Raw genomic sequence first — 26760 nt, 5'->3', positions numbered from 1 at the left:
AATTAAAAAAAAAAAGTTAAATCAGTTCATGTTCACAGTGATTATGTTAGAAACTGGGATAATAGAAACTTGCACAATTTTCTTATATTTCTGAATGTTTTACAGTATGTCTATAATACTCATTACAGGTGGAAACAAAGCATGTACTTCTTAATAGAGATGTAATATACAATATTACTGCTTGCAATTACCATGAAAACAGGAATAAAAAGTTATTAATGGTAACCAGCAAACACTGTATATGTATGGAACTAGTTTATTTATTTATGTATTATTTTTAAAATATTTTATTTATTTATTCATAGAGACAGAGAGAGAGAGGCAGAGACACAGGCAGAGGGAGAAGCAGGCTCCATACAGGGAGCCTGACACGGGACTTGATCCCAGGTCTCCAGGATCAGACCCCGGGCTGCAGGCGGTGCTAAACCGCTGCGTCACCAGGGCTGCCCTGGAGATAGTTTTAAAAAACAGCTTTGCTTTATTAATACTGTACTTCAGGATCTTAAGTATTTATTTATTTATTTATTTATTTATTTATTTATTTATTTATGATATTTATCTGTAACAGAAAAATCATATTGACAAATTCTTTGGCCGAAACATTTACACACATATCTGAGACAAAAGGGAACTCTGCCGGTCACAATGTACATAAAACTTATCCTAATTCACTATTCTGAGATTTTAATTAGAAGGAAAAGAAGCAGAAAAAGCCAAGGAGATGCAGAAATCATGTCATGTAAATCTAAACCCTAAATTACTAATCGAAAATCTTTTCTTTCATTCCTCCCCCACCCACCAAACAAGCGGATACACACCTGTCCATCTACTAAAGCTGTAAGTGGAAGATAATCAAATAGATCTGTGAAATATTTCCAAACATTGGCATTTCCATACTTTCGTAGACATTCATCGTAAAAGCCATATACTTGGGTAATTTGTCGGCTTTCATGGTTTCCTCTCAATATTGTAATGCGTTCTGGATAACGCACCTGCATGAAGAGCAAAAGAAATTCATGGTATAAAACATATTTTTACTAGAATTACATTAAGCACATTAACAACTTTTTTTTTTTTAAGCACATTAACTTCTGACCCAATTCTTTATTTTTTTTTTCTGACCCAATTCTTTAAATGTTTATATTTTGTGTGCTGTTACATTAAATGTTAATTCTGTTTCAAAATTAAAAATTTTCTCATTATTGACTGACCTTCAAAATATTTATAGTCCTTCTTCATTTCTATTTATACCACCCTCACTGGAACCCTTACTAACTGATACCTGCTATTATAATAAAATTGTATCTGATTCTTGGTCTTTTTTTTTTTTTAATTTTTATTTATTTATGATAGTCACAGAGAGAGAGAGAGGGGCAGAGACATAGGCAGAGGGAGAAGCAGGCTCCATGCACCGGGAGCCCGACGTGGGATTCGATCCCGGGTCTCCAGGATCGCGCCCTGCACCAAAGGCAGGCGCCAAACCGCTGCGCCACCCAGGGATCCCTGATTCTTGGTCTTTAATATCTTCTTCATCCTCATATGATCACTAGTCTTCTAGGTCTTTCCACAACACTATGATGTCTTATTGCTGAATGAATACAGAAGGTTACAGATTTGTACCTGAGATAAACTCCTTTATATATTAATTTCTTTCTCCACTTTCAATTTTTATTTCCCACAGAAAGACTATTTGCTAACAAAAACAGGCCCTTGCCAAATCTGGACAAGATTTCAAATGTATTTAAAGTCTCCTTTTCATAACAAAACACGGAGACATACCTTATAGCATACTATTTAGTTAGGAATGTGTCTGATAAGTATGAAAAAGCAACAGATTCTGTAAATCAAATTAACCTAAAAGCGCAAATTGTATTTCAATTTATACATATAAACTACCATTAAGTGTCCAAAATTAAGCTCACTGTTTAAAGCTAGGTGCCAGATCCACATAAACATTAATAGATGACTTCTGTTTAGAGACTCATCTCACTTACGAGGTATGAGATGTAAATAATACATTCAAACTGCGCAGTGAGGAGCTAAAGTGTTTCCTTCAGAGCTCCTTCAATCGCTTCAGCAGAGGAAAGAGTTGAAGGGACTGGCATGGTGTCTGGCATCTTTCATAACTGATAGTGCAGTTGCTGCAAGAACAGAGCTAACCCATGCAGATTAACAGTAGGGAAACATCCTGAAACTACTCTGGAGCCTAAATAAAAAGACTGGATTCGAGTTTCACGAACAAGGAGACTGGTCCATGGACGATTTGCTACAGATGAGTTAAATGAGGCTGAGACTCAGAAAAAGTTACTCCTGAGGTCAAGAGCTAATAAGTTAAAGAAGAGTTGGATCACAAGTCATATTTTCTCCAAATTCCGTGTTTGACATGTATTCATTCAGTCATTCCACAAACGTCTACTGAGCACCCACTATGAGTCAGGCACTGTTCTTTGGGGGATGCGATAGAAAACAACACAAATTCATAGTGTGCTCCTCTTGATGCACATTTCAGTCAGCAGAGACAATCAATAAACAAAAAAGTAAAATAAAAATAAAAGATGTAAAAAAACAAAACAAAACACTATGCAATATAAATAAGGGGTGGGAAAGTAAGTTTCCCAGTAATTGAGTGTAGAAGGAGTAAGGCTAAAATGGGTGAAGGCTTCAAGGAAGATGTAACTGAGTCTTGGCAGAAGACTTAAGAAATCAGGGTGACCTTATGGGGAAATCAGAGAAAGAAATAATGAAGACAGGCAGAGCACTGAAACTCTTTGACTGGAGACTCAGAATTTATGCTACCAACTACTGGCAGACAAATTCTGGCTACACTAAAAAGGGCCAGCCAAGGAGTCTGAGCTTGATTCTATAGGTAACATGGAATCTCTGAAGAGTTTGGGAGCAGAAAAGTAACAACAGGAAAGTGTTAAATAACGGAGATTTAATCTTAAAACACATGTAAGGCAAATTTGGAGGGGTCAGAAACATTAGTTCCCATACTCTTACACTAACTGAAGCTGTGAAGTGATGAAGGTATGGATTGGGTGCCAAAAATAGAAACCGGAATAACAGACTTCTCAAGGCAAGAATTAAAAAAAAACTTGCTAATTGACTGTATATGAGGGATACCTGCCTAAGTAAAAAATGGTTCCAAGACTTCAGCTGTGAATTACCTAAGGGAATGGTACAGAAGTAGGCAGGGCAAGTTCAATGCATCATTTTCATTCTCTTTTACAAGGTGTAAAACCAACTATTATATTTTAAGGGGCTATAAACTGAATAGATCATAAAATAGAACAGATGACATGCAATATAGCCACCCTCGCATTTAAGTTTGGAAAAAAAATTGGATTTCATTCATCATACCTTTAATGCCACAAGAAGAGTCACAGTCTCCACTGAGTAATAGCCTCTGTCTACATAGTCGCCCATGAACAGATAGTTTGTATCTGGTGATTTTCCACCAATTCGAAAGAGTTCCATAAGATCATGAAATTGACCATGCACATCTCCGCATACGGTTACAGGACAACGAACCTCTTGCACATTTGATTCTTTTGTTAAAATTTCCTTAGCCTGTTAAAAAAAAAAAAAAAAAGGAATGAAATCATTAAAAACGTCATTTTTTTGCATATTAAAATAAATACTGGGAAAAAAGACATCTGAAATTAGTCTTAGAAAATCATAAAACTTAAACCACAATGAGATACCAATTTACATCTACCAGGATAGCTAAATTTAAAAGGTAACAAATGTTTCTGAGGATATGGAGACATTGGAACTCTTAAATACTGTTGGTGGGAATGTAAAGTGGTACAGCTGCCATGGAAAACAGTCTGGCAGTTCCTCAAAATGTTTTTTTTTTTTTTTTTTTAGTTCCTCAAAATGTTAAACAGAATTATCATGTGATCCAGCAATTCTGTTCTTAGGTATATGCTTAAGAGAAATAAAAACTTAAGTTTACACATGTTCATGGCAGCTTTATTCATAATAGCCAAAAAGTAGAAACTACCCAAATGTCCAATAAGTGATGAGGCGATAAATAAAATGTGATATTGCTCATTCAGTGGAGTATTATTCAGCAGTAAAAAGTACTGATACATGCCACAACTCTGAAAACACTGTTAAATGCAAGAAGGCAGTCACAAATGGCCATATGTATTATGACTCAAATTACATGATACATCCAGAAGAGGCAAATCAACAGAGACAGAAAGATTTAAAGGCTGCCTAGGGCTGAGAGGAGTAAGGGATAAAAGCGTACAAGAGGTTCCTTTGGTGGGTAATGAAAATGTTCTAATACTGTGGTGATGTACATATCTGTACTATACTAAAAGGCAGTGAGCTGTATACTCTAAATGAATGCACTATATTCATGAGAAAGATGTCAATGGGAATTCTATCTCAAAAACCGTTTTTTGGGAGACACGAGGACCATGTTCTGACGCAAGCTGATGGCCCTCTACCACCACAACCTGGCTGGCTTCAACTGCAAAGACGAAACAGAATTTAGAAACTTTATTGTTTGGCTTGAAGACCAGAAAATCAGACACTACAAGATTGTAGACAGAGGTAATTTAAGAAACATCCACAGCAGTGACTGGCCCAAGTTCTTTGAAAAGTATCTCAGAGATGTTAACTGTCCTTTCAAGATTCAAGATCGACAAGAAGCAATTGACTGGCTTCTTGGTTTAGCTGTTAGACTTCAATATAGAGATAATGCTGAAAAATACAAGGACTTGGTACCCTATAAATACAAAGATTGCTGACAACGCAGCTTAAAATGCCGAGCCGTTGATCAATTTGGATGTAAATAATCCTGATTTTAAGACTGGTTTAATGGCTTTGGCTAACCTTCCTCAGATTCAGCATCATGATGATTACCTGGTAATGCTTAAGGCAATTCGCATTTTGGTACGGGAGTGCCTGACATAAGATGCAGTTGCCAAAGCAAACCAAACAAAAGAGGGCTTGCCTGTAGCGTTAGATAAACACGTTCTTGGTTTTGACACAGGAGATGCAGTTCTTAATGAAGCTGCTCAAATTCTGCGATTACTGCATATAGAAGAGCTCAGAGAGCTACAGACAAAAATTAACGAAGCCATAGTAGCTGTTCAGGCAATTATTGCTGATCCAAAGACAGACCACAGACTGGGTAAAGTTGGAAGATGAACGTTTTAGGATTTCAGCTTCTCATCTGATTAGTACAATTGGGAACCATGTACGCTCTGGCATGTGTTTGGAAATCAAATGTCACATTTTCAAGGGAAGAATCCTAGAAAATTGATTATGTTCTCAAGATTTACCATCGTTTTTTTCTTTTCTTTTTTTTAAAAATTTTTTATTTATTTATGACAGTCACACACATAGAGAGAGAGAGGCAGAGACACAGGCAGAGGGAAAGGGAGAAGCAGGCTCCGTGCACCGGGAGCCCGACGTGGGATTCGATCCCGGGTCTCCAGGATCGTGCCCTGGGCCAAAGGCAGGCACCAAACCGCTGCGCCACCCAGGGATCCCCATAGTTTTTTTCTTTAATAAAGTTCAGGAAAGTGGAAAAAAACCCTGTTTTTTTGGAGGGCACCTGGTGGTTCAGTCAGTTAAGCGTCAAACTCTTGATCTCAGCTCAGGTTTCGATTTCAGGGTTGTGAGTTCAAGCCCTGCCCTGGGCTCCACGCTGGGCATGGAGCCTATTTAAAAACAAAACAAAAAGCCCCCCCTTTCTTCCCTCTCAACAAATAATCTTATTTGCATTTTTATTTTTTAAGATTTACTTATTTGAGACAGAGAGAGCATACTCAAACACAAACAGGACGGAGGGGGAGACGGAGAGGGTGAAGTAGATGCCTCACTGAGCAGAGAATCTGATGTAGGGCTCGATCCCAAGACCCTGAGATCACAACCTAAGAGGAAGGCAGACAGATGACTGAGCCATCCGGATGGCCCTTATTTGCATTTTTAAAAAGGTTAATAAAGTTACAAATCAGTTATTCTAATTTTTTGGTAAACACCTTCTAACATTATACCTCATCTACCCAGCAACTCTAATAGAAAGAGCCCAGAATCAGAGCAAATTAAAAAGGCCTCTGAAGTATAAAGCAGATTATGATTAAAGTAGATGTACCTCCCCACTAACCTGCCAGAAGAGTCTGTTAGGGCTTTTTCTGGCCCTATTGTTATGTGCAAAATTCTAATAAGCTATTTATGGAGTTTCCAGATCTGTGGCAGATTAGGAACAGAAAACCAAGAAGAACAAGAGGTAAGAACTGGGCCCATTGTAGACATACAAACTAAGAGTAAGAAACAACCCAATATGTGAGGGTGATGGCAGAGAAAATGACATGGCAACAGAATTCAAACACTAAGGATGAAACTTAAGGTAGGACCCAGCACAGAAAAGTGGAGGCTGTAGGAGAGTAGAATTTTAGCGACAGATATCTGCCTTGCCAGATATGATCATCTAAAGAGCATTAAAAGCATGAATTTTGAGTTCCTATCATTCTGCATCTGTGTTAACCGATCTTAACATTCTTGCCAATGGGTGTGAAATAGTATTTTATTTTGCACCTCTGACAGGTAAATTTTTTTTTAAATGGCTTTTTTTTTAAAAGATTTTATTTATTTATTCATGAGAGGCACAGAGAGAGAGAGAGAGAAAGAGAGAGGGAGGCAGAGACACAGGCAGAGGGAGAAGCAGGCTCCACACAGGGAGCCCGACGTGGGACTCGATCCCGGGTCTCCAGGATCACACCCTGGGCTGAAGGTGGCGCTAAACCGCTGAGCCACGCGGGCTGCCCTTAAGTGGCTTTTTAATGTTTATTGGTCTTTTTTTTTTTTTTTTTTGGTGAAATGCTTAACTCAAAATTAGGCTAATTTTTCTATTTGGTTTATATTTTCCCTATAGAGTTGTACTAGTTTTCCCTCTTTATGATCTGTGCTGCTTGGGTCTTCTTTTAGAAATTGTTCTCCAGGGGCTGGCTCCTGGGTAGCTCAGTTAAGTACCTGCCTTCGGCTCAGGTCATGATCTCAGGGTTCTGGGATGGAGCTCTGTGCCATGCTCCCTGCTTAGCAAAGAGTCTGCTTCTCCTGCTCCCTCTGTACCTCATTCCCCCAACCCCTTGTGCGCACTTAAACAAATAAAAGCTTAAAACAAAAACAAAAAACCCTGTTCTCCATGAAGATGGTAAAAAAAGGCACTCCTGCATTTTTTATCCTAGTTTTGTTTTTCATGTTTAACAGGTATTTAATTCAGCTGGAAATTGTTATATGATATAATGTAGGGATTTTTTTTCTTTTAAAAGATTTTAAGTAATCTCTACACCCAATGCGGGGCTCGAATTTACAAACTCCCAAGATCAAGAGTCGCATGCTCTTGTGACTGAGCCAGGCAGGAACCCTGTGATTCATTCTTTCTTTATTTTTCCTATCGGTTAATCAGCTAGTCCAGCATTATTTATATAGTGCCATCCTTTTGTAAAGACCCATACTCTGTTTCCTGATTTCTTATTTGTACTGGAAACAACCTCTATCTATACTCTCTCAGATTTTCCTGAAGAAGCAGTCTTTTGAACTGTACTGCTGTCATCACTGATGGTGCCCTGAGCTGGCTAGAATCTAGGCTGAAGTTGTGGACGTGGTCCTCACGCTGGGCCTGGACTCTGCCAAGCTGCTCCTCTATTTCCAGACATGGATGGAATGCCACATGGTTAGGGGCTGAAAGTGGGATGCACAATCTGGAAATAGGTGGGAGTCATTTCATTGTGTGCATCTTGACCAGTGGAAAAGAGAAAGAAGGAACAGGAAAATAAACTGCCATCCTGTTTTTTCCTTTCGTGGACTCCTCTGAGGGAGCATTTGTCTGGATTCGAATGGCAGAAGCCCTACCTCCCAAGGCAACATCGTCATGTATCACACTGTTTCTTCCTGTTCCTTAGGATGAAGTTTGCTTTTTTATATTGGGTTCTTTGTATAGTGTATTTCCCAAGCTATATATTCCTTCCTTGCTGGCAGTTATTTGCTTGCCATGCTGTTCTCCCTTTGTCACTGAGCTATCAGTCTAAACTTTCTATTTACTCCAACATATTGTGTGACATTTATTAACTCCCACTCTACCAACATGTGGAGTTGATTTGTACTTCCCCAATGAACCACAGGTTTAAAGTCAAGGTGCAAAAGAACTGAAATTCTTTTTGTAGCCAAGAAAGGTGAGAGGGCTCACAAGGGGGAATGTGGGATCTAGAATGCCTACAAACTGAGGGTTTTTAGGGGCCACTCCATTCCCACAGGAAAATACTCTCAGGCTTTGGACATGTTCCCCAGCCAATGTGTTGTCTTAGTTTGAGCAGTCTTGATGCATTCAATTCTGTCCCTGTCATTCCCCATTTCTTTCCAATACCCATTTCCACTATTTCTCAGATAAAAGAGGAGTGAGCTCAAGATCCCACTTAACTGTCTCTTTTCAGAGATACTGGGATATCAATGAGAATCCTTTGGGTTTTGCTGGCTCATGCACATAGTTTGGAGTGGCAGGGTATAGTAAGGAGTGGTACCTCATTGTGTCACTCCGTGATCACAGCCCGGGGCTATGTCTCTTTTCAGTTACTGATTATTTCCTGTCCTTTAACTTTTTTCCTGTTGGTTGTTCACATCATTTTTAGTAGTCAGAAAAACAGCAGGTAATTATTTTCATTGCTGTTGGCCAGACCACATCTGGAGTAACCCGATGCATTAGGTGGTAAACAAAGGGGCAGTGGCTACAAACATATGCTTCTTTTCCATCCATGAGATTGGTATAAATGACATTTACCCACTGTTAGCAAGGCTCTTCTTCTTTTTTTCTTTCTTTTTTTTTTTTTAGCAAGGCTGTTCTCATACCCTATTGGTGAAAATGTACATTTATACATCTTCTTTGGAAAGTAACTGACAGTAGCTAACAAAATGTAAGGTGATCTGAGGCAAAGACTGCCTAACCTCAATGTCTACTCTCTCCTTCCTTCTCCATAATTAATATAATTGTAGTCAAGGTAGCCATATTCCCAGCTCAAAGACTACTTTCCAGCTGCCTTGTTCAGGCTGCTATGACAAACACAATAGACGAGGTGGCTTCAACAGCAGAAACTGCTTTCTCACAGTTCTGAAGGTTGGAAATTCCAATATCAAGGTGCCAGCTGACTTGATTCCTGGTGAGGACCCTCATCCTGTTTTGTAGAGGCATGCTTACATTGTAGTGAGAAAAATCATCTCTCTAGTGTCTCTTCTGATAATGGCACTAATCCCACTCATGGGAGCTTTATTTTCATAACCTATCTCTCAAAGACCTCACCTCCAAATACCATCACATTGGTAATTAGCCTTCATATATAAATTTTGGGAGGACACAAATACTCAATCCATAGTACCAGCCTCTTGTGCAGCTAAAAAGGGCCATAAGACTAAGTTCGGGTTAGTGAGATATAAGAACTGTTACATGGGGATCAGAAAGTTTCCTTAAGGAGGGGGCATGCCCTTCAACACTCTCCATCTTGTTTCCTGGAATGTTTATGTAACAATGGCTGGAACTCCAGAGGCCATGTCAGACCACAAGGACAAGAGCTGCTCCCTCATAACAGCAGAGCAGAGTGCTGGAAGATGTGGCAGGCTGAAAAAACACCCACAAAGATACAGTCACTTCCTGATCATCAAAACCCGTGAATATTATCTCACGTGAAAAACATGCGATTAAGGATTTTGACAGGAGGAGCTTATCCTAGATTATCCTGACAGATCCTAAATGAGTTTTGAGAGAGACAGAGACAGACAGATACATACATCCCCAGAAGACAGATAGAATGAAGTGCTGTGGCCAAGGAATGCCAGCAGCCACCAGAAGCCTGTATGAGGCAAGGGACAGATTGTCCCAGAGCTTCCAGAGGGCGTATGGCCCTACTGACACCTTGATCTTGGACTTCCGGCCTCCAGAGCTGTGAGAAAATATATTTCTGGTCTTTTAAGCCAGGCAGTTTGTAATAATTTGTTACAGTAACCACAGAAAAGTAATACAGCAAGTGCCTGGTTTCCTAGCAACTTTGTAGAGCTACCGTATCATCCCAGGAGTGCTTATCTATGTATTTGCTTATACATAAGAAAAGTACAAAAATTGCTACTTTAGTTAAGCCTTTACTTTGGGTTTTCTGTTACATATGTGAAACCTAATACTGATATTGGATATAAACAGTATTTGATATAAAAATGAAAAAGGCAAGTCATAAAACTACTACATGCTCATCTGTTAAGTAAGGAAAACTGTCTAGGAGGTCCACTCTAAGAAGCTGCTCTACTAATTTTTAAATATGTTAAGTAGCTGGTTTAGCTCATAGGGGCAAAATACTTATAGCAAAGTCAGCCAAGTCCAGTGAAACCACTGATACATCAGGGGGTAAAGAAGAAAGTTTTTAAGGAGTTTATAAAATCCAAATCCTAAAGTCAATAGGATCCTGGTAAAATAGCTGAAGACTGAGAAAACAATTAGCAGAGGTTTTTCAAAAGCAACATAACCTCCTGCAATGGAACTATCAACGGGAAAAAAAAAGCCAATGGCAACAAGCTTAAAATGAGAAAGCTTAAAATTGTCATTTACTTAGCAAGCAACAAGTAATTTGTTTTTCAAGTTAAATAGGAGTAACCGAAATTTTGCAGTTAAATAGAATCCTCAAATCAGAATATTAAGAATTTAGCCAGCTAATCACATGTAAAAATCCACTAAAGGAAACATCAAAAACAGAGAAAAAGTTACTTAACAGATAGTAATTGTATGGGACAACATTCATTAGGCTGATAAACCATTCACTTTGATGTACACCATACATAGCATTCACCCGACACATCAAAATATTCCTGAATGTAACGTTTATGTGTTCCTGCAACAAACATTTATTTGTAAAGTATCTGTTGTAGGCCAGGCACTAGAGATAAAGAGAGGAACAGGGAAACTCTCTAGCATCAACAGGCTGGCTTAGATGGGCTCAACTAAACAAAATAAAACTTTCTGTATACAGTTAGAGATAAAGGAGAAGCCTGGGAAAATATTTATAGCACACAAGAGAATAGAAACATACTGACCTCTATCATCTAGAGATATTTGTAGAATAAACTATAATATGTCTTAAAAAATCATTGACTGGCAGTCACATTTTTGGGAAATCCTAAGAAACTGTATGAGTATTTGGAAATATAAAGCTCTGAATTAGCCATCTCTGTTTCAATTGTTAAATGGAAGAGGGCTTGTAACTCTTTTTATACTAATGGACTTAAACTATAATTTAAAGTTATATTTTCCTATATTGTAACATCATAAACTTATTTTAGGTCTAGGTGAGGAGATTTTGTAATATTGATGGTTTTAATAGTTCTAAGATTTGTAATATTGAGACTGTTGAAAAAACTTTATTTTTTGAAATTTGTTTTATTTGCCAATAAAATATCAGTAATACAACCTACATAAGGAAAAGCTCTTTTCAATCCCTAAATGCTAAGAGTATAAAGGGGTCAGGAGCCTAAGAAGCTTCAAAATTTCTATGCTAATTAATGCCTGTTCTGTTGACCAACATGTAATGTGAGAGATCATATAAAAGGTAAGCAGATTCATATTTCTACAAAGACGTGTATCTTGTTCACAGCAACTTGTTTTCAGTGACTGTTGGTGTCCTATTACTCTAATCCAAAGTACTAAAGTTAGAATATGTAAAACAAATCACAAGGAAAGTCTGCATTTATGTTGTAGGAATCACAAAGTCTATTTCTGGATTCATCTAGGTCAACTGGGTGCACCTAGCCCTGACTTTTAATTTGAAGTGACCCTAAGCAGTAGGGACAATGGCAAGTTCTATTCCAAGAGCTGTCCTCTCCAGCGTTCTAAAACATTTCTAAGGTATGATTTTGACTGTGGGCTCCATTAGCTCTTAATTCCTGTAAAATTTCCTTCTGGGTTCTCCAGCTTTCCTTTTGATTCTAGGCTACTATACATTTTTCCATTTCTGCTTAAGTTAGCCTGGTAGACTTTCCTAAGAGTTATGAACAATGTAGCCCATATTTTTTCTTCTCTTTGCCTGTGGTTGGTTAGAATGAGATATGTGTATAGAAATCTTCCAGGAAATAGCGACTCTCCTCCTGATTCAAATCTAACTGTGTAACCTTAAGAATTATTTACTTTTCACTTTCTTCATTTAGAAAAGGTATCTATTGGTCTGTAATTCTAAAATATGATCTTGAGGGTTATGAATTTGAGCCCAATGGTGGGTGTAGAAATCACTGAAATAAAAAAGATATGCAGTCTTACTTCCGCATGTAGAATCTGGGAATAGCTCTTCTTTTCCAAACTGAAATTCTTTAAGCGTTGATTTTTTAGCTGTTTGGTAAATGCATTATTTTATTATATTACTGAAATTATCCTTTTCTGGTTGGAGGGGCAGAGAAGACAAGCTGTGGGCTTATTTTTCTCACATTAATGAGAAGCCTGGAGGTAGGTGTCCCTGGATTTGTGGCCCTTAAGGGCCATCACCGCAGGACTCTTTACACCCACCTTCTTTGTGACCCTCAGTAAACCAAACTGCCAACTTGTGGTCACAAGATGGTGGTGCATCTCTAGTCACTGTATCTGGTACCCTATTTCAGCAAGAAGGCAGAAAGGACAAAGGACCAGAGAGTACATGCTAGCCTAGTTTATCCATCTTACAAAACTTTCCCAGAAGTCTCACTCAGCCATTCCTGTTACCTCTTACTAGCCAGCTGAGACAAGCTCCCTGCTGCTCCAATGTATCACTGGCATGCAACTAGAGTAAGGTAGAGTTGCTGCAACGTGTAATTCCAATTACAACTGAAGGAAATTTTTTCTAAGATTTATTCATGAGAGACACACACACACAGAGGCAGAAACACAGGCAGAGGGGAAAGCAGGATCCCCACGGGGAGCCCGATGAGGGACTCAATCCCAGGACCCTGGGTTCACGACCTGAGCCAAAGGCAGATGCTCAATCACAGCCACCCAGACGCCCTCAAGGAAATTTTAAATTATCAGTCCTCTAACACAGGGTCTGACAAATAGTTCAAAAGTGTCTAAAAATCACAAATGAAACAATTTTTTACCAAGTTTACTCCATATGAGAGCTTCCCAATTTTGTTGAGGAGAAAACAAATCTACTGAATAGCAAAAATCAGTAGAAAGTTCAACTGGAGCTGATGTCATCTATTTTTTTTTCATTTTTAAAAAAAGATTTTATTCATGAAAGACAGAGAGAGAGAGAAAGAGAGACAGAGAGGCAAAGACACAGGCAGAGAGAGAAGCAGGCTCCATGCAGGAAGCCCGACGCGAGACTCAATCCCGCAGGCCCTGAGCTGAAGGCAGATGTTCAGCCGATGAGCCACCCAGGTGTCTGTGTCTCTCTCTCTCTCTCTCTCTCTCTCTCTATCTACCTATCTATCTATCTATACCAATCAGTTCCAACTCTGAAAAGCAAATCTGCTTGATATGTTATCTCTATCATTTACTGTCTTACTTTAAATATAAACATAAAAAGCACCAAAATGCGAATATTATCCAATGCAATTGTTCTTTTAAGTTTTCAATTAGTGAATTTTGCACCTCGGATAAACCTCATTGGCTATGATACTGCCACTGCACAAAGCTCAATTTTTCTTTTAAGAATATATGGTTATCTTAAACCAGCAGATTTTACAAATCTACAAGGATGCGTTAATAAGATTGGATACAGAATGTGTGTATGTTTCAGTTATACTCCCTGAGCTTCTAACTACATAGTAGTGAAGACAGTACTTCTCAGGCCAGTGTGATAACCACCCCACTCCCCCAATTTTTATCTCCATTGTATAGATCCTCTGATGTTTTTTAAACATTGGATTTTTAACTTCTACCTTTTCTTCAGATACCTGGCTCACCGAGCGATCATATTATTGTAAGATCACTTTGGCTTGCCTTCAGGGAAATTGTGTCGTACTGGTAGAAGTATACAGTTCAGCTAATATTTAAAATTCTTAATGTAAAAACTTTTGTGTGTCAGGGGCCCCCCAAAACATCCCCAGGTTTGACAGTGATTCACAAAGACCAACAGAACTCAGTATAGAGTCATACTGATGATTTATTACAACATTAGGATACAAACTAAAATCAGCAAAGAGAAAAGGCACAGGGAAGCAAAGTCTAGAGTAAGTCAGGTGCAAGCTTCCAAGTCCTCTTCCCGGGAAGCCTCAGAGTGCACAGGATGCTTGCAGCAATGAGTTATGACAAGTGTGAAATGCTGACTACCAGGGAAGCTCACTAGAGACTTAGTGCCCAGGATCTGTAATTGGGACCTGGTAACATAGGTACCCCTGCCTAGCATTTACCAAAGTGAGGAAAGCATGTGCTCAGCATCACACCGTCTGTGTAACAGTTTAGGCACCGTGAGTCATTCTTAACGGGGATGGTGGGAACTCTCCCCCAAATTAAAATTCCCAGACATTAAAACGAGGCCTTTCTACAGATTTTCAGGACCACTAGGTCAACTTTCTTCTTTACAACTTGTGATTCTATATGTAAAAGTCATGAATGATTTTTAATGTTACTTAGCACCCAAATTTTTAAATATGTCTAGGACACCTATAAGACTAATTTTAAACCTGTAATGTGAATGGCTGTGGGATGCCACTTGGCAGGAAGCTGTTACTGTTGCACCCAATGCTGTATACCTAGCCATTCAAACTTGTTTCCTTTCTCACCTATTTAAAGACATATTCTTTTTTGCTGCTATGAACCAAATCTATTTAGGAAGAGAACTGAGAAAACAAAAATTTGTGAATAATGTTCAAATAAAATAGGATGAAATGAAACGTTTTCCCTTCTACCCATGTTTTAGGAACACAGAATATGAAAACGTGCTAAAATCTCCTCTGCCCAAAAGGTGACATTCTATTTCTATTTTTGTGCTGGTGCCCATTACCAGAGCCACATTAATGAGAAACCACTGAATCTAGTTTTGGCAGAGTCAGTATGCAGATTTTCTGTCCCCTCTATTTACACATAAATTATCAGTTCTAAAACATTATAAGTAAATTCATCTGAAGAAAGCCACAGAACAGGGATGCCTGGGTGGCTCAGCTGTTGAGCATCTGCCTTCGGTTCAGGGTGTGATCCTGGTCCAGGGATGAAGTTCCCTGCATCAGGCTTCCTGCGAGGAGACTGCTTCTCCCTCTGCCTGTGTCTCTGCCTCTCTGTGTCTCATGAATAAATAAAATCTTAAAAAAACAAAACAAAACAAAACAAAACAAAACAAAACAGGGATGCCCCGGTGGCTCAGCGGTTGAACATCTGCCTTCAGCCTAGGGCAAGTCCCATGTCAGGCTCCCAGCTCCTTGCTCCCATGTCTCTCATGAAAGAAAAAACAAACAAACAAAACAAAACAAAAAAAAAACCAAAAACCACCCCTCTCTTAAGCCACAGAACAGACTGATCTGTGAAACAGGTGAGATTAAATGAAAAGTTCTGCAAAGCTAAGTTAATAATAAGCAGGGTGCCCATCCTCCTACAGTTACAAGGTTCTTTTTTTTTTTTTTAAAGATTTTATTTATTTATTCATGATAGTCAGAGAGAGAGAGAGAGAGAGAGAGAGAGAGGCAGAGACACAGGCAGAGGGAGAAGCAGGCTCCATGTAGGGGGCCCGACGTGGGACTCGATCCCAGGTCTCCAGGATCACGCCCTGGGCCAAAGGCAGGCGCTAAACCGCTGCGCCACCCAGGGATCCCTACAAGATTCTTTTTTTTTTTTTTTTTTAAATTTTTACTTATGATAGTCAGAGAGAGAGAGAGAGAGAGAGAGGCAGAGACATAGGCAGAGGGAGAAGCAGGCTCCATGCACCGGGAGCCAGACGTGGGATTCGATCCTGGGTCTCTAGGATCGCGCCCTGGGCCAAAGGCAGGCTCTAAACCGCTGCGCCACCCAGGGATCCCCCTACAAGATTCTTGATAAATGACATTTGATCTATTTTTTTTCCTCAAGTATAGTTTATACTGTATTATATTAGTTTTCATGTGTACAGGAGAATGATTCAACAATTCCATATATCTCTTGTGTTCAAGGTACTGGTAATCCCGTTTATCCATTTCACCTGTGTCCTCATCCCACCCCTCTGGTAATCACCAGTTTGTTTGCTGTATTTTAGAGTCTTATTTATTTATTTATTTATGATAGTCTCACAGAGAGAGAGAGAGAGAGAGGCAGAGACACAGGCAGAGGGAGAAGCAGGCTCCATGCACCGGGAGCCCGATGTGGGATTCGATCCCGGGTCTCCAGGATCACGCCTTGGGCCAAAGGCAGGCGCCAAACTGCTGAGCCACCCAGGGATCCCTATTTTAGAGTCTTTTTGTTTCATTTTTTATTTGTTCATTTGTTTTGTTTCTGAAATTCCATCTATGAGTGAAATAATCTAGTATTTGTTTTTCCCTGACTTATTTCGCTTAGCATTATACCCTCTAGGTCCATTCATGTTGCAAATGGCAATATTTCATTCTTTTTTTACTGAGCAGTATCATATATACAGCTTCTTTATCCATTCTTCTATCACTGGACACTGCAGCTGCTTCCATTTTTTGGCTATTATAAATAAATAATGCTGTGATAAACATAAGGGTGCAAAGATTTTATTTAATTAATGTTTCTTTTTACTTTGGAAATAGTAGTGGAATTACTGGATCATATGATGATCCTATTTTTAATATTTTGGGGAAACTCTACAGTTTTCCACAGTGCTTGCATCAATTTACATCCTACCAACAGTGCACAATGGTTCCTTCTCCACATCCTTACCAACACTTGCTATTTCTTGTGTTTTTGACTTTAGCCATGTAGTTACAAGGTTCTTCCATAAATGACAGTTGACCTTTTTTTTTTTTTAATACAAGGAAATAAACCTTTCCTTTCAGTTGAGCAATAGTCAAGTATCAGTATGATTGCTCAGGGAAAAGTTTTAGGATGTTATACCAATGATCCCATTTTAATAAAAACAATATACCAAAAATACCCTACTCCCCAACACATGATTTTTGCACAGCAAGACCAAACTGTGGAAGACTACATTTGTCCCTGATGTAAGAGGGCAGTGGCTGGGGAAGGTGGGTGCAATAGTAAAGAGCATTTGCATTCTTTGCCCTACATTTGTAAGGTATTTACATTTTTAAAAGTATGTATTACTTTTTAAATCTGAAAAAATAATTTTAAACTTAAAAAAATTCCAGATGGCAATAACTTAGTCATAAAAACAATTGCAGAGCTAAATCCACATAATGGAATTTTATTCAGCCATAAAAAGGAATGAAGCACTGATATTTGCTACAACATGGAAGGGTATTGAAAATTTTATGCCAAGTAAAAGAAGCCAGACACAAAAGACTACATATTGCATGATTTCATTTATATAAAATGCCTCAAATAGCCAAATCTATAAAGAAAGTAGATTAGTGGCTGCCAAGGGATGGAGGAGGGGAGAATAGGGAGTGATTGCTAATGGGCACAGTTTCTTTCCCGAGATGATGAAAATGTGAGAAATACTGTTGTAGCCCAATGGAGTTAGAACAAGATTATTTAGTAGTTTTGAATCCTACCCAATCATTTCTCTCTACATAGCCAGTTTTCACTCTGTGTTAGTTCCCATATGCACGAATTTCAGTCACTGTGGTTTAATTAGGTCCCTAACAACATGGTTGAAATTTGAGTTAACACACTGTATTTACTGCAATTAAAAATTTTGCTGCTGGTATACAAGTCACTACATAAACAGAAGGTATGGCATCGTGATCAATAACCAATCACATCACTTCTTTTAAAGTCTCTTAGGGATGGTTCATAGCACATCTGTTACTAGGTTTATATCCAGACAGCAAAGTATATAGCTATATTGCCTCCTTATCTTGTGACATTTTACAAAACTGGATACTTAAAAGAGGGATTTGGTCAACAACGATAAAACTGAGCAAAGAAATGAAAAGAGGTAAAACTGGAAATGAAATTCAACTAAGAAATATATATAAAATGGTTGACTGCAGGATGCGGTGCCCTTGGAGAGACTCTAGATAGGCAGCCAGGAAATAGACTTAGTAACATAAATAAACATGGAAACTTATTGACATATATGAAGAAAGAGGTTGTGGCAAAAAGAAAGAAGATATCCCAGAGGAAGTGACACTGGCAAAAATCTCAGTAAAGAAGCTCTGAAAGCACAAAGAAACTGTTGGAAGCTGATCCAAACTTAAGAAAAAAGGTAAATCAGAATCTTACTTAGCATATTCCTCAAAGTAGCATTTCTCAAAATGCAATCTGGAAATAAGACTTGCGATGTCTTTAAAAATGCAGATTTTTGGATTGCCAAGCCATAATCAGTCTCTGGAATGGAATTAAGAAACCTCAACTCTTTATTTCCTTTCCAAGTGATTCTTAAGCACACAAAGTTTAAGGAAAAGCTGGACCATTCTGACTGCACAAAAATGCTAAAACGTCCAGTAGAAATTTTTTATAAAGGTAAAGAATATTTTATTTTACTTTATTTTAAAAATATGTTATTTATTTGACAGAGAGAAGAGAGAGAACACAAGAAGGGGTAGTGGCAGGCAGAGGGAGAAGCAGGCTCCCCACTGACAAGAGAGCCCTATGTGGGGCTCCATCCCAGGACCCTGGGATCATGACCTGAGCCCAAGACAGATGGTTAACTAAGTACCCAGATGCCCCAGGGAAAGAATATTTTAAACATTAAATGGCTAACTTTCTGCATTTGCAAAGAGTTTACAAAATCCAAAAGAAAATGTCATGAAATTACAACAAAGAATATACCATCTCAATTAGCAGGAAAATAACCTTATATCCTACACAGTATGATTCTGATAAATGTACCCATGTTTTCTTCATGTATTTGGCATTATTTTTCCATTGATTATTTATGAAAGTTTTTGTCACCTAAAATTTGTGCAGTAAAGACCTGTGTAGTTAAGAACCCTACTCAGAGAGAGGTCTGACATATGCTCTTGCCTACTGGGAGGCAACTGCTGGGCCCCAGAATGTCCTGCTTCATATGAGTGTCTTTGCCTGGGGGCTTTGACCATTGGACAGTCTAACAAGCTGATTTATAATGAGGGCTTTGGGTAACCCACTGTCCAGTCTGCCTCTGAAGGAACTAGAGATGGAAGATACCAGGCCTTCCTAAATTCTGCCCTGTGTGTCTCTTCCCTTGGCTGATTTTAAACTGTATACTTTCCCTGTAGTCACAAGTATAACAGCTTTCAATGAGTTCTGCAAAGCGTTCCTGTGAATTACTGAACCTGAGAGAGCAGTTCTGGGACCAATTGAACACGTAATTGGTGTCACACATGAGGGCAGTCTTGGGAACTGTGCCCTCTAATTCTTGCAATACCCATTCAGATCACGAAAGTAAATTACCTTATGAAGAATTTGCAAGGCTTTCTCTGACCACTCTATTAAAAGAGCCTTCCAAGCTCAAGTCCATCACTCTCCCCTATCCTCTGCTTTTTCTTTCTACAAGGAATCCATCTGGTATTCTATTAAATCTGTTTATCATTTGTCCCCTCTTCTGTTCACAGCTGAATTTCCAGCACTTTGAACAGTGTCTGGCACATAGGAGTACAACTAAAATGTGTTGAATCTATGATGTAAAAATGGAATGACAGCATTTATTTAGCCACTCTTCTCATTTCCCACAGAACAAGTACCTCTCTTGCTACTAAAGCAAAGGCAAGACTGCACCTAGGCAATTCTCCTTATCCAGGTAGAAGAAACTTTATAACTACTTTACTCTCTATGACATGGAAAGAGCAAAATTAAAGCCTAGCCTATACACTTCCTTGGCACAATAAAAAAAAAAAAATGCTAAAAAGTCACTTCAAACAAAGTTTCACGTAGAACTGCATGGGCGAGGGGCACCAGGGTGACTCTGACTCTAGGTTTTTGCTCAGGTCATGATCTCAGGGTTGTGAGATCAAATCCCACATGGGGGGTCCACAGTGAAGATTCTGCTTGAGATTTTCTCCTCCCTCTGCCCCTCCCCCTGTTCATGCTCTAAAAATAAATCTTAAAGAAAAAGAGACTGAATTGAATTGGTAAGGACAGTCTCACCTTCCCATCCCATTCTCAAAATAAAATGACTATCTTTGTATAAAATATTATTTAGATCTTCAATGTAATTTTGCACACTTGTACTATATCATAGTGCTACTGTAGTACAATTCAGTTATCTCAGATTGCACCTCAAGTTTATAATATAATTCTCTTGCTCAAAAAAGTTATTTCAAATCTTGCTCAAAAAAGTTATTTCAAAGGACAGTTTGCAAGGCATAGTAAACTGTCTCAGAGTACAAGAGACAACAAACCAAGTCTAAGCCTGAGCTCCCTTATTCCCTAGAAAAGAAACCAAATCTGTAATAAACTGACCTCATTCCCTAGCTTAATATTATTAAAGAAATAAAGACTTGAAAAGTAATGTTATATAGGAAGTACAGACAAGACTTAATCATTAATAAAGGAACAGTGTGAAAGAAAATATTTCTTTACACAAGTTATTCTGAAGAACCAAGATCAGGTTTACATTAAAAAAAAAAAAAAAGATTTTATTTATTCATGAGAGACACAGAGAGAGGGGTAGAGACATAGGCAGAAGGAGAAGCAGGCTCCCTGCATGGAACCCGATGCAGGACTCAAGCCCAGGACCTGGGGATCATGACCTAAGCCAAAGGCAGACACTTAACCGCTGAGCCACCCAGGTGCCCCCTAGGTTTACACTTAACATACATTTACACGAAGGAGAATTATAAGGAAATCAGTCCAAAACAATTCAAAATTCCTATTTAATCTAAAGTAAACCTAAATTCTCATACACAATAGATATGTCTATGATTTTAATGCATTCTCATTAGAAAGACTAAGTTCAGAAAATATAGTTTATAAAGTCTAAAATACAGTGATTGTTTTGGCATTAATTTTTATCTTCAAAGCATGGTATGTTGTTTCCTTTTACCAAAGAAATTCATTCACTAAGTCCCTCATAGTATTTATCCTGAAGAAAAGATGAAGAAAAAATTTCTGCAGGTCTTCAAATTAGAATGCATATGCTACAAAATCACTAGTCCATATGAAAAAAAAAAAAGGTATGTAATGTAGACTTCATTTCATCTACCTACAGATACTGTTTCACACATCATATATAAAGTAGAGAAATGAATTGATTTTCAAAAGTCTGCTCTAGTCATTAGTAGTTCATGCTAGTCTAGTTTGCCTCAGTTTCTTTACCTGTTTGCTATGAGAGGCTGGCTTAGATAAGAAATGGAAACAAGTGGTTCAGTCAGAAGAATTGGGTTTTAACCTTATATTCCACTGTAATCAGGTCATTCTGTTATAGTTAAGAAAGGAAGGAACTACTTTCTGCATCACAGCATTTTAGACTCTGTCAAATGGACCACCAAAGCTCAAGGGAAATTAAAATGAAGTACCAGTTATGCTTTCTGGCTGTTAAGACCACTAATTTTTTGCTACAATCTATCAAGGAAAAAAGTAATCCAAGAGATTTTTCTCTATGCACAAAAATCATTCATTTTTACTAGAATCTAATCTTCATTAAGATGGTTTCAGACATTCTGGAATTTAAGCATGCTACTTCACATTAATGGGGTAAGTAATATCCTAATGATATTTCTGTTTATTTCAAAGCTGAAGCCACAACCCAAAAACCTATCCATTAGTCTTACATAATATTTACATATTTATATTCTTACAAAAGCCTCAAAATTTTTCTAAGTAGGCACTTTATAATCATGAGAATAAAGATTCTGCTAGCACACAAATAGACTAAATTTCCCTATCTACTCAGAGTACCACAAGGGAGGTTCTTCAGTATAAAATAAAGTTTATCAGGTAAAAGAGACTAAAATGTTTCTCTTCCTGAGATCTACCAAGAATTAAATATAGTTCTAGTCACACAATGTCCTGAACAGTGCCAGACTGGCTCTCCAGGCACACTATCTTTTAAAATTACTGTACACACTGCTGATGCAGAAATGAATCACAGAAACAGTTTCTCTATACACATAAGTCAAATTTGCAATTAGCTTCAAAAGCTGGACTGCTAAAAAAAAAAAAAGCTGGACTGCTAATTTAAGAGCTAGTCTTTTCAAAAGATATGCCTTACTATTTTATACAAACTTTTTTTTTTTTCTGTGCAGAAATTAACCTCGAAGGCCAGACCATCCATATCCATACTTCTTGTATTTCTTTCCCATTTGGCATTAGGATGGATATTATTTTTGCCACTACCTCAAAATAGGGCTTTCATCAGTACCACTTTAGTCTCAATTTCAGCTGACTCCTTCAGTTTTTTAGGCAACCTGAATTAGAACAGGAATTCAATCTTTTTTTTTTTTTTTTTTTTTAAAGATTTTATTTATTCATGAGAGACACACACACAGAGAGGCAGAGACATAGGCAGAGGGAGAAGCAGGCTCCCTATGGAGAGCCTGACGTGGGACTTGATCCCAGGAACCCGGGGATCACGACCTGAGCCAAAGGCAGATGTTCAACCACTGAGCCACCCAGGTGCCCTGAACGGGAATTTAAGATTTTAGATTTTATTTTTTTTTAATTTTATTTATTTATTCATGATAGACACAGAGAGGCACAGACACAGGCAGAGGGAGAAGCAGACTCCACGTAGAGAGCCCGACTCAGGACCCGATCCCAGGACCCCAGGATCACGCCCTGGTCCGAAGGCAGGCACCAAACCACTGAGCCACTCAGGGATCCCCAGATTTTAGATTTTATATAAAATCTCTTTTGAAGTACATTCTCCAGGGATGCCTGGAGAATTTATCTCTGGATAAATACAGAAAGCCTCCTCAAGACTTAAATTGTGACTGAGGGGTACCTGGCTAGCTCAGTCAGATAAGCATCCCACTCTTGATCTTATGGTTGTGAGTTCGAGAACCATGTTTGGTATAGAGATTAAAGAAAAGTTTAAAAAACTCCACAAAAACAAAAAGATTTAAGTGTGATTGAATTCTTCTCTAGGAATATATCAAAACTATTAGCGAGTCAAAGGGATTCAACATCAGCTTTGTTCATAACTTCAAGTCTTTAATGTTCATAGCAGGGTTAACTGACTCAACTAATTTCAAGACTAGGTATTTTAAGATTGAATGCTGACACTAGACCTTGAGAGAGCAATTTATTTTTTATTTTTTTTTTAGAAAAATTTATTTATTTATTTGAAGGGGGCAGGGAGACACAGGCAGAGAGAGAAGCAGGCTCCACGCAGGGAGCCTGACGCCGGACTCGATCCCGGGTCCCCAGGACAAGGCCCTGGGCTGAAGGCAGCGCTAAACCACTGAGCCACCTGGGCTGCCCAAGAGAACAATTTAAAATGTAAAATTTGAGAAAGGAATTTAAAATGTAAAATTTAAGACTCGTGAAATTTTAGGTTATCAAACAAGCACACAGAATGTCTACTTGAAGCTGTAAGTAATGTTTGTTTCAGAAAGAAAAAAATACCACTGGCTTGGCAGTCCTATTTACAGAAATTCTCCTGTTAACAAAGAGGGAGTGAGTGAGTGATTTACTTAAAAGATTTTATTCATGACACACACACACACAGAGGCAGAGACACACACAGGCAGAGGGAGAAGCAGGCTCCATGCAGGGAGCCTGATGCGGGACTCGATCCTAAGACCCCCAAGATCACGCCCCGAGCCAAAGGCAGACGCTCAACTGCTGAGCCACGGAGGCGTCCCGCAACGAGTTATATAATATACAAAAGTGCTAGGCAACATTACACTTGTTAAAAACTATTCTAACTTAACATTAGCTATTATTCCTCCATCCCTAAGTTGCATAATTTTAAGAGTGCCCTATTACTGGGGATGCCTAGGTGGGTGCTCAGCGGGTTGAGCGTCTGTCTGCCTTCAGCTCAGGGCGTGATTCCTGAGGCCGGGATTCAGTCCCGCATAGGGCTCCCTACGAGGCGATTTCCCTCTGCCTGTGTCAGCCTCTTTATGTCTCTCATGAATAAATAAAATCTTAAAAAAAAAAAAAAAAAAAAAAGGAATGCCCTCTCCAATGCATTTCTAAGGCATTCCGATTTCCAAACACAAACTCTCAAAAAAAGTCTTAGATTTATGCCTTAAGAATACAAACAAATCCAACAGCATTAAGAATAACTTGGTTAGGGACACCTGTGTGGCTCAGCCGTGGAGCATCTGCCTTCAGCCCAGGGTGTGATCCCAGAGTCCTGGGGTCGAGTCCTGCCTGCGTCTGGCTCCCTACATGGAGCCTGTTTCTCCCTCGGCCTGTCTTCTCACGAATAAATAAATAAAATCTTAAAAAAAGAAAAAGAACTTGGTTACTCTTTCATACAGACTTTTTCCATAAAAATGTGTGAAAGTTATCTAGTCCAATCATAAAAACCGAACGAGAAAAATTCCAAGACTTATCCGGTAAGATGAAGAGTGTGAAACAACTCCAGCGGTTAAGAAAACAATGGACACAGAATTCAAGAAAGTTGTCCAAGATCACCCAGTCAAGGACGACTGTGAGCAGTTTATCACTTGCAGATTTTATTACCCTGGGACAAGAGAAAAAAGAAAAGAAAAAGAAAAAGAAAAAAAAAAAGAAAAAGAGAAAGAAAAAGAAAAAGAAAAAGAAAAGAAAGAACCCCAAACACTTTACATATAACAGAAACGGAAATAACTTTTGAAAAGGGCTGCCCTGAATCAAAGACACGTAGCCCATCTATCATTTCAAGTTATCACTGTGGCCAAACTATTTTTTTTTTTTTAAAGCTTTTTATTTATCTATTCGTGAGAGGCAGAGACACAGGCAGAGGCAGAAGCAGGCTCCCTGCGAGGAGGAGCCCGACGTGGGACTCGATCCCAGGACCCCGGGGGCACGACCTGGGCTAAAGGCGGACGCTCGATCACTGGGCCACCCAGGTGCCCCTGTGGTCCAATTTAAAAGACAGACCGCCTGGTTTCGGACAATCAAGAATCCGTGCGAAGACCAGTCGCCGCGTGCTGAGATCGAAGTCAGCCTCGGTTTACCCATCCGTCGGCCACTACGCCCACCCCTCCAGAGACAAACGGGCTGGCACATTGCAAGCTGCTGATTTTTGGAGCCCCCCAGCCCCCCCCCCCCCATTCACCCGAGAAAAGCCCTACGTCTCTTAACAAGCTCGGTTAATAATTAAGACCATCCAGGTTCACTTTCGGTGCATTTTCCAGCAAAAGCTCGCGCTGGATTACCCCGCCGCTGGCGCGCACGTGAGACGTTAGGGTCAGGAATCCCCAGCGGGGCGCCGGGGACCCCGACCCAAGCGGGGCGTGGGCTCCCCGGGCCGGCGCAGGGGCTTCCGGAGGGCGGGGGCCGGGGAGCAGCGGCCCGCCCCGCCCCGCCCCGCCCCGCCCGCCCCCGCAGGCCGCTTCGCTTACCTTCTCGCACAGCGTCCGCACCTGGTTCTCGTTCAGCTGCTTACACTCGTTGAGCTGCTCGACCCACTGGTCCAGCTCCTTGGTGAACGCCTTGTCGTCCATGGCGGCCCGCTGCCTCCCTCCCCCCACCCCGCCCCTGCCCTCCCGCGCCCCGCGCGCCGCTCCCCTCTCCCGCCGCCAGCGGCTCCCAGCGGCAGAGGAGGGAGCGGGGCGGCGCGGCTGCGGGCCCCTCGCCCCGCCCAAGGCCAGCGGGCGGCTCCCGGCGCGCGGCCTGCGGGGTCCCTCGCCCGCCCCGCAGCCGGCGAAGGGCGCGGGGAGGTGGGCGGGAGCGCGGCGCGGGCCTTCGGCGAACCACCCGCCGGACGCTCACCCCGAGCCGCCGCCGCCGCCGCCGCCGGCCTCTCCCGGCTCTCTCGCCCCTTCCCTCGCTCCCTCGCTGCCCTCCCTCCGGGTTTCCGTCAGCGCCCGGGCATTTCCGCCGGGAGCGGGGAGCCGGCGGCGCCCGCCGGGGCTCGGGACGCAAGAAGGCTGCAGCGCCCCCGTGCGGCTCGGCGGACAAGCGGCCCGGGGATGGCGCCGAGGCGGGCTCCTGTCCCTCCCTCCTCCCTCCTCTCTCTTCCTTTCCCACTTGGGTGAAAGCCTTTTCTTCACATCCTTTTCTCTGGGGACGTAGGCCCACCTTAGCCTCTTGCAGTGCTGTTTCCGCACTCTGGGGAGGAGCTGGGAAACCTGGGCCTTTCCCCTGCAGCGCTGTCCCCCCAGAGTCAGGCACTCTCCCAGAGCAAGCATTCAGTGTTTTTTGTTTTTTTTTTTAATTTTTATTTATGATAGTCACAGAGAGAGAGAAAGAGAGAGAGAGGCAGAGATACAAGCAGAGGGAGAAGCAGGCTCCATGCACCGGGAGCCCGACGTGGGATTCGATCCCGGGTCTCCAGGATCGCGCCCTGGGCCAAAGGCAGGCGCCAAACCGCTGCGCCACCCAGGGATCCCAAGCATTCAGTGTTTATTGGGTCTATAAATGGATTCTTTCTAGCCTTAACCCTGCCGCCAACTAGCCGTGGACCCTAACATCTTAAAGCCTCTTTTTCTTTTTTTTTTTTTAGGTCCACCCCCCCGGCTTGCCAGCGCGAGGGGAGGGTGGGGCAGAGGGCGAGGGACAAGCAGATGCCCCCTCTGGGGGGAAGGGAGGGAGTGGGGGGAGCCTGACCCCAGCCGTATCCCAGGACCCCGAGATCACGACCCCAGCCCAAGTCCCCCGCTTAACCGACTGAGCCA

At 40.5% G+C, this 26760-nt stretch overlaps 1 protein-coding gene and 2 pseudogenes across 1 annotated transcript in view; 1 reads left to right on the top strand and 2 right to left on the bottom strand.

Annotated features, from left to right (window-relative positions):
• Nucleotides 1-25643, bottom strand: part of PPP2CB (protein phosphatase 2 catalytic subunit beta) — a 33997-nt gene extending 8354 nt beyond the window's left edge. The window contains exons 1-3 of the mRNA XM_025420887.3: nucleotides 25486-25643; nucleotides 3361-3570; nucleotides 819-992 (exon numbers count right to left, since the gene is read on the bottom strand). Coding sequence (XP_025276672.1) covers nucleotides 819-992; nucleotides 3361-3570; nucleotides 25486-25587 — 486 coding nt within the window. The 5' untranslated portion in view covers nucleotides 25588-25643. The remainder of the gene's footprint in view (nucleotides 1-818; nucleotides 993-3360; nucleotides 3571-25485) is intronic.
• Nucleotides 4431-5298, top strand: LOC112643096 (RNA transcription, translation and transport factor protein-like; annotated as a pseudogene).
• LOC112664652 (U4 spliceosomal RNA) lies at nucleotides 13521-13651 on the bottom strand (annotated as a pseudogene).
• Nucleotides 25644-26760: the final 1117 nt, after the last annotated feature.

Source organism: Canis lupus, chromosome 16 (genome assembly GCF_003254725.2).
Source record: "Canis lupus dingo isolate Sandy chromosome 16, ASM325472v2, whole genome shotgun sequence".
NCBI classification, from domain to species: Eukaryota; Metazoa; Chordata; class Mammalia; order Carnivora; family Canidae; genus Canis; species Canis lupus.
The sequence above is the reverse complement of the archived record's forward strand: the minus strand, read 5'-3'. Positions and strand labels throughout refer to the sequence as shown.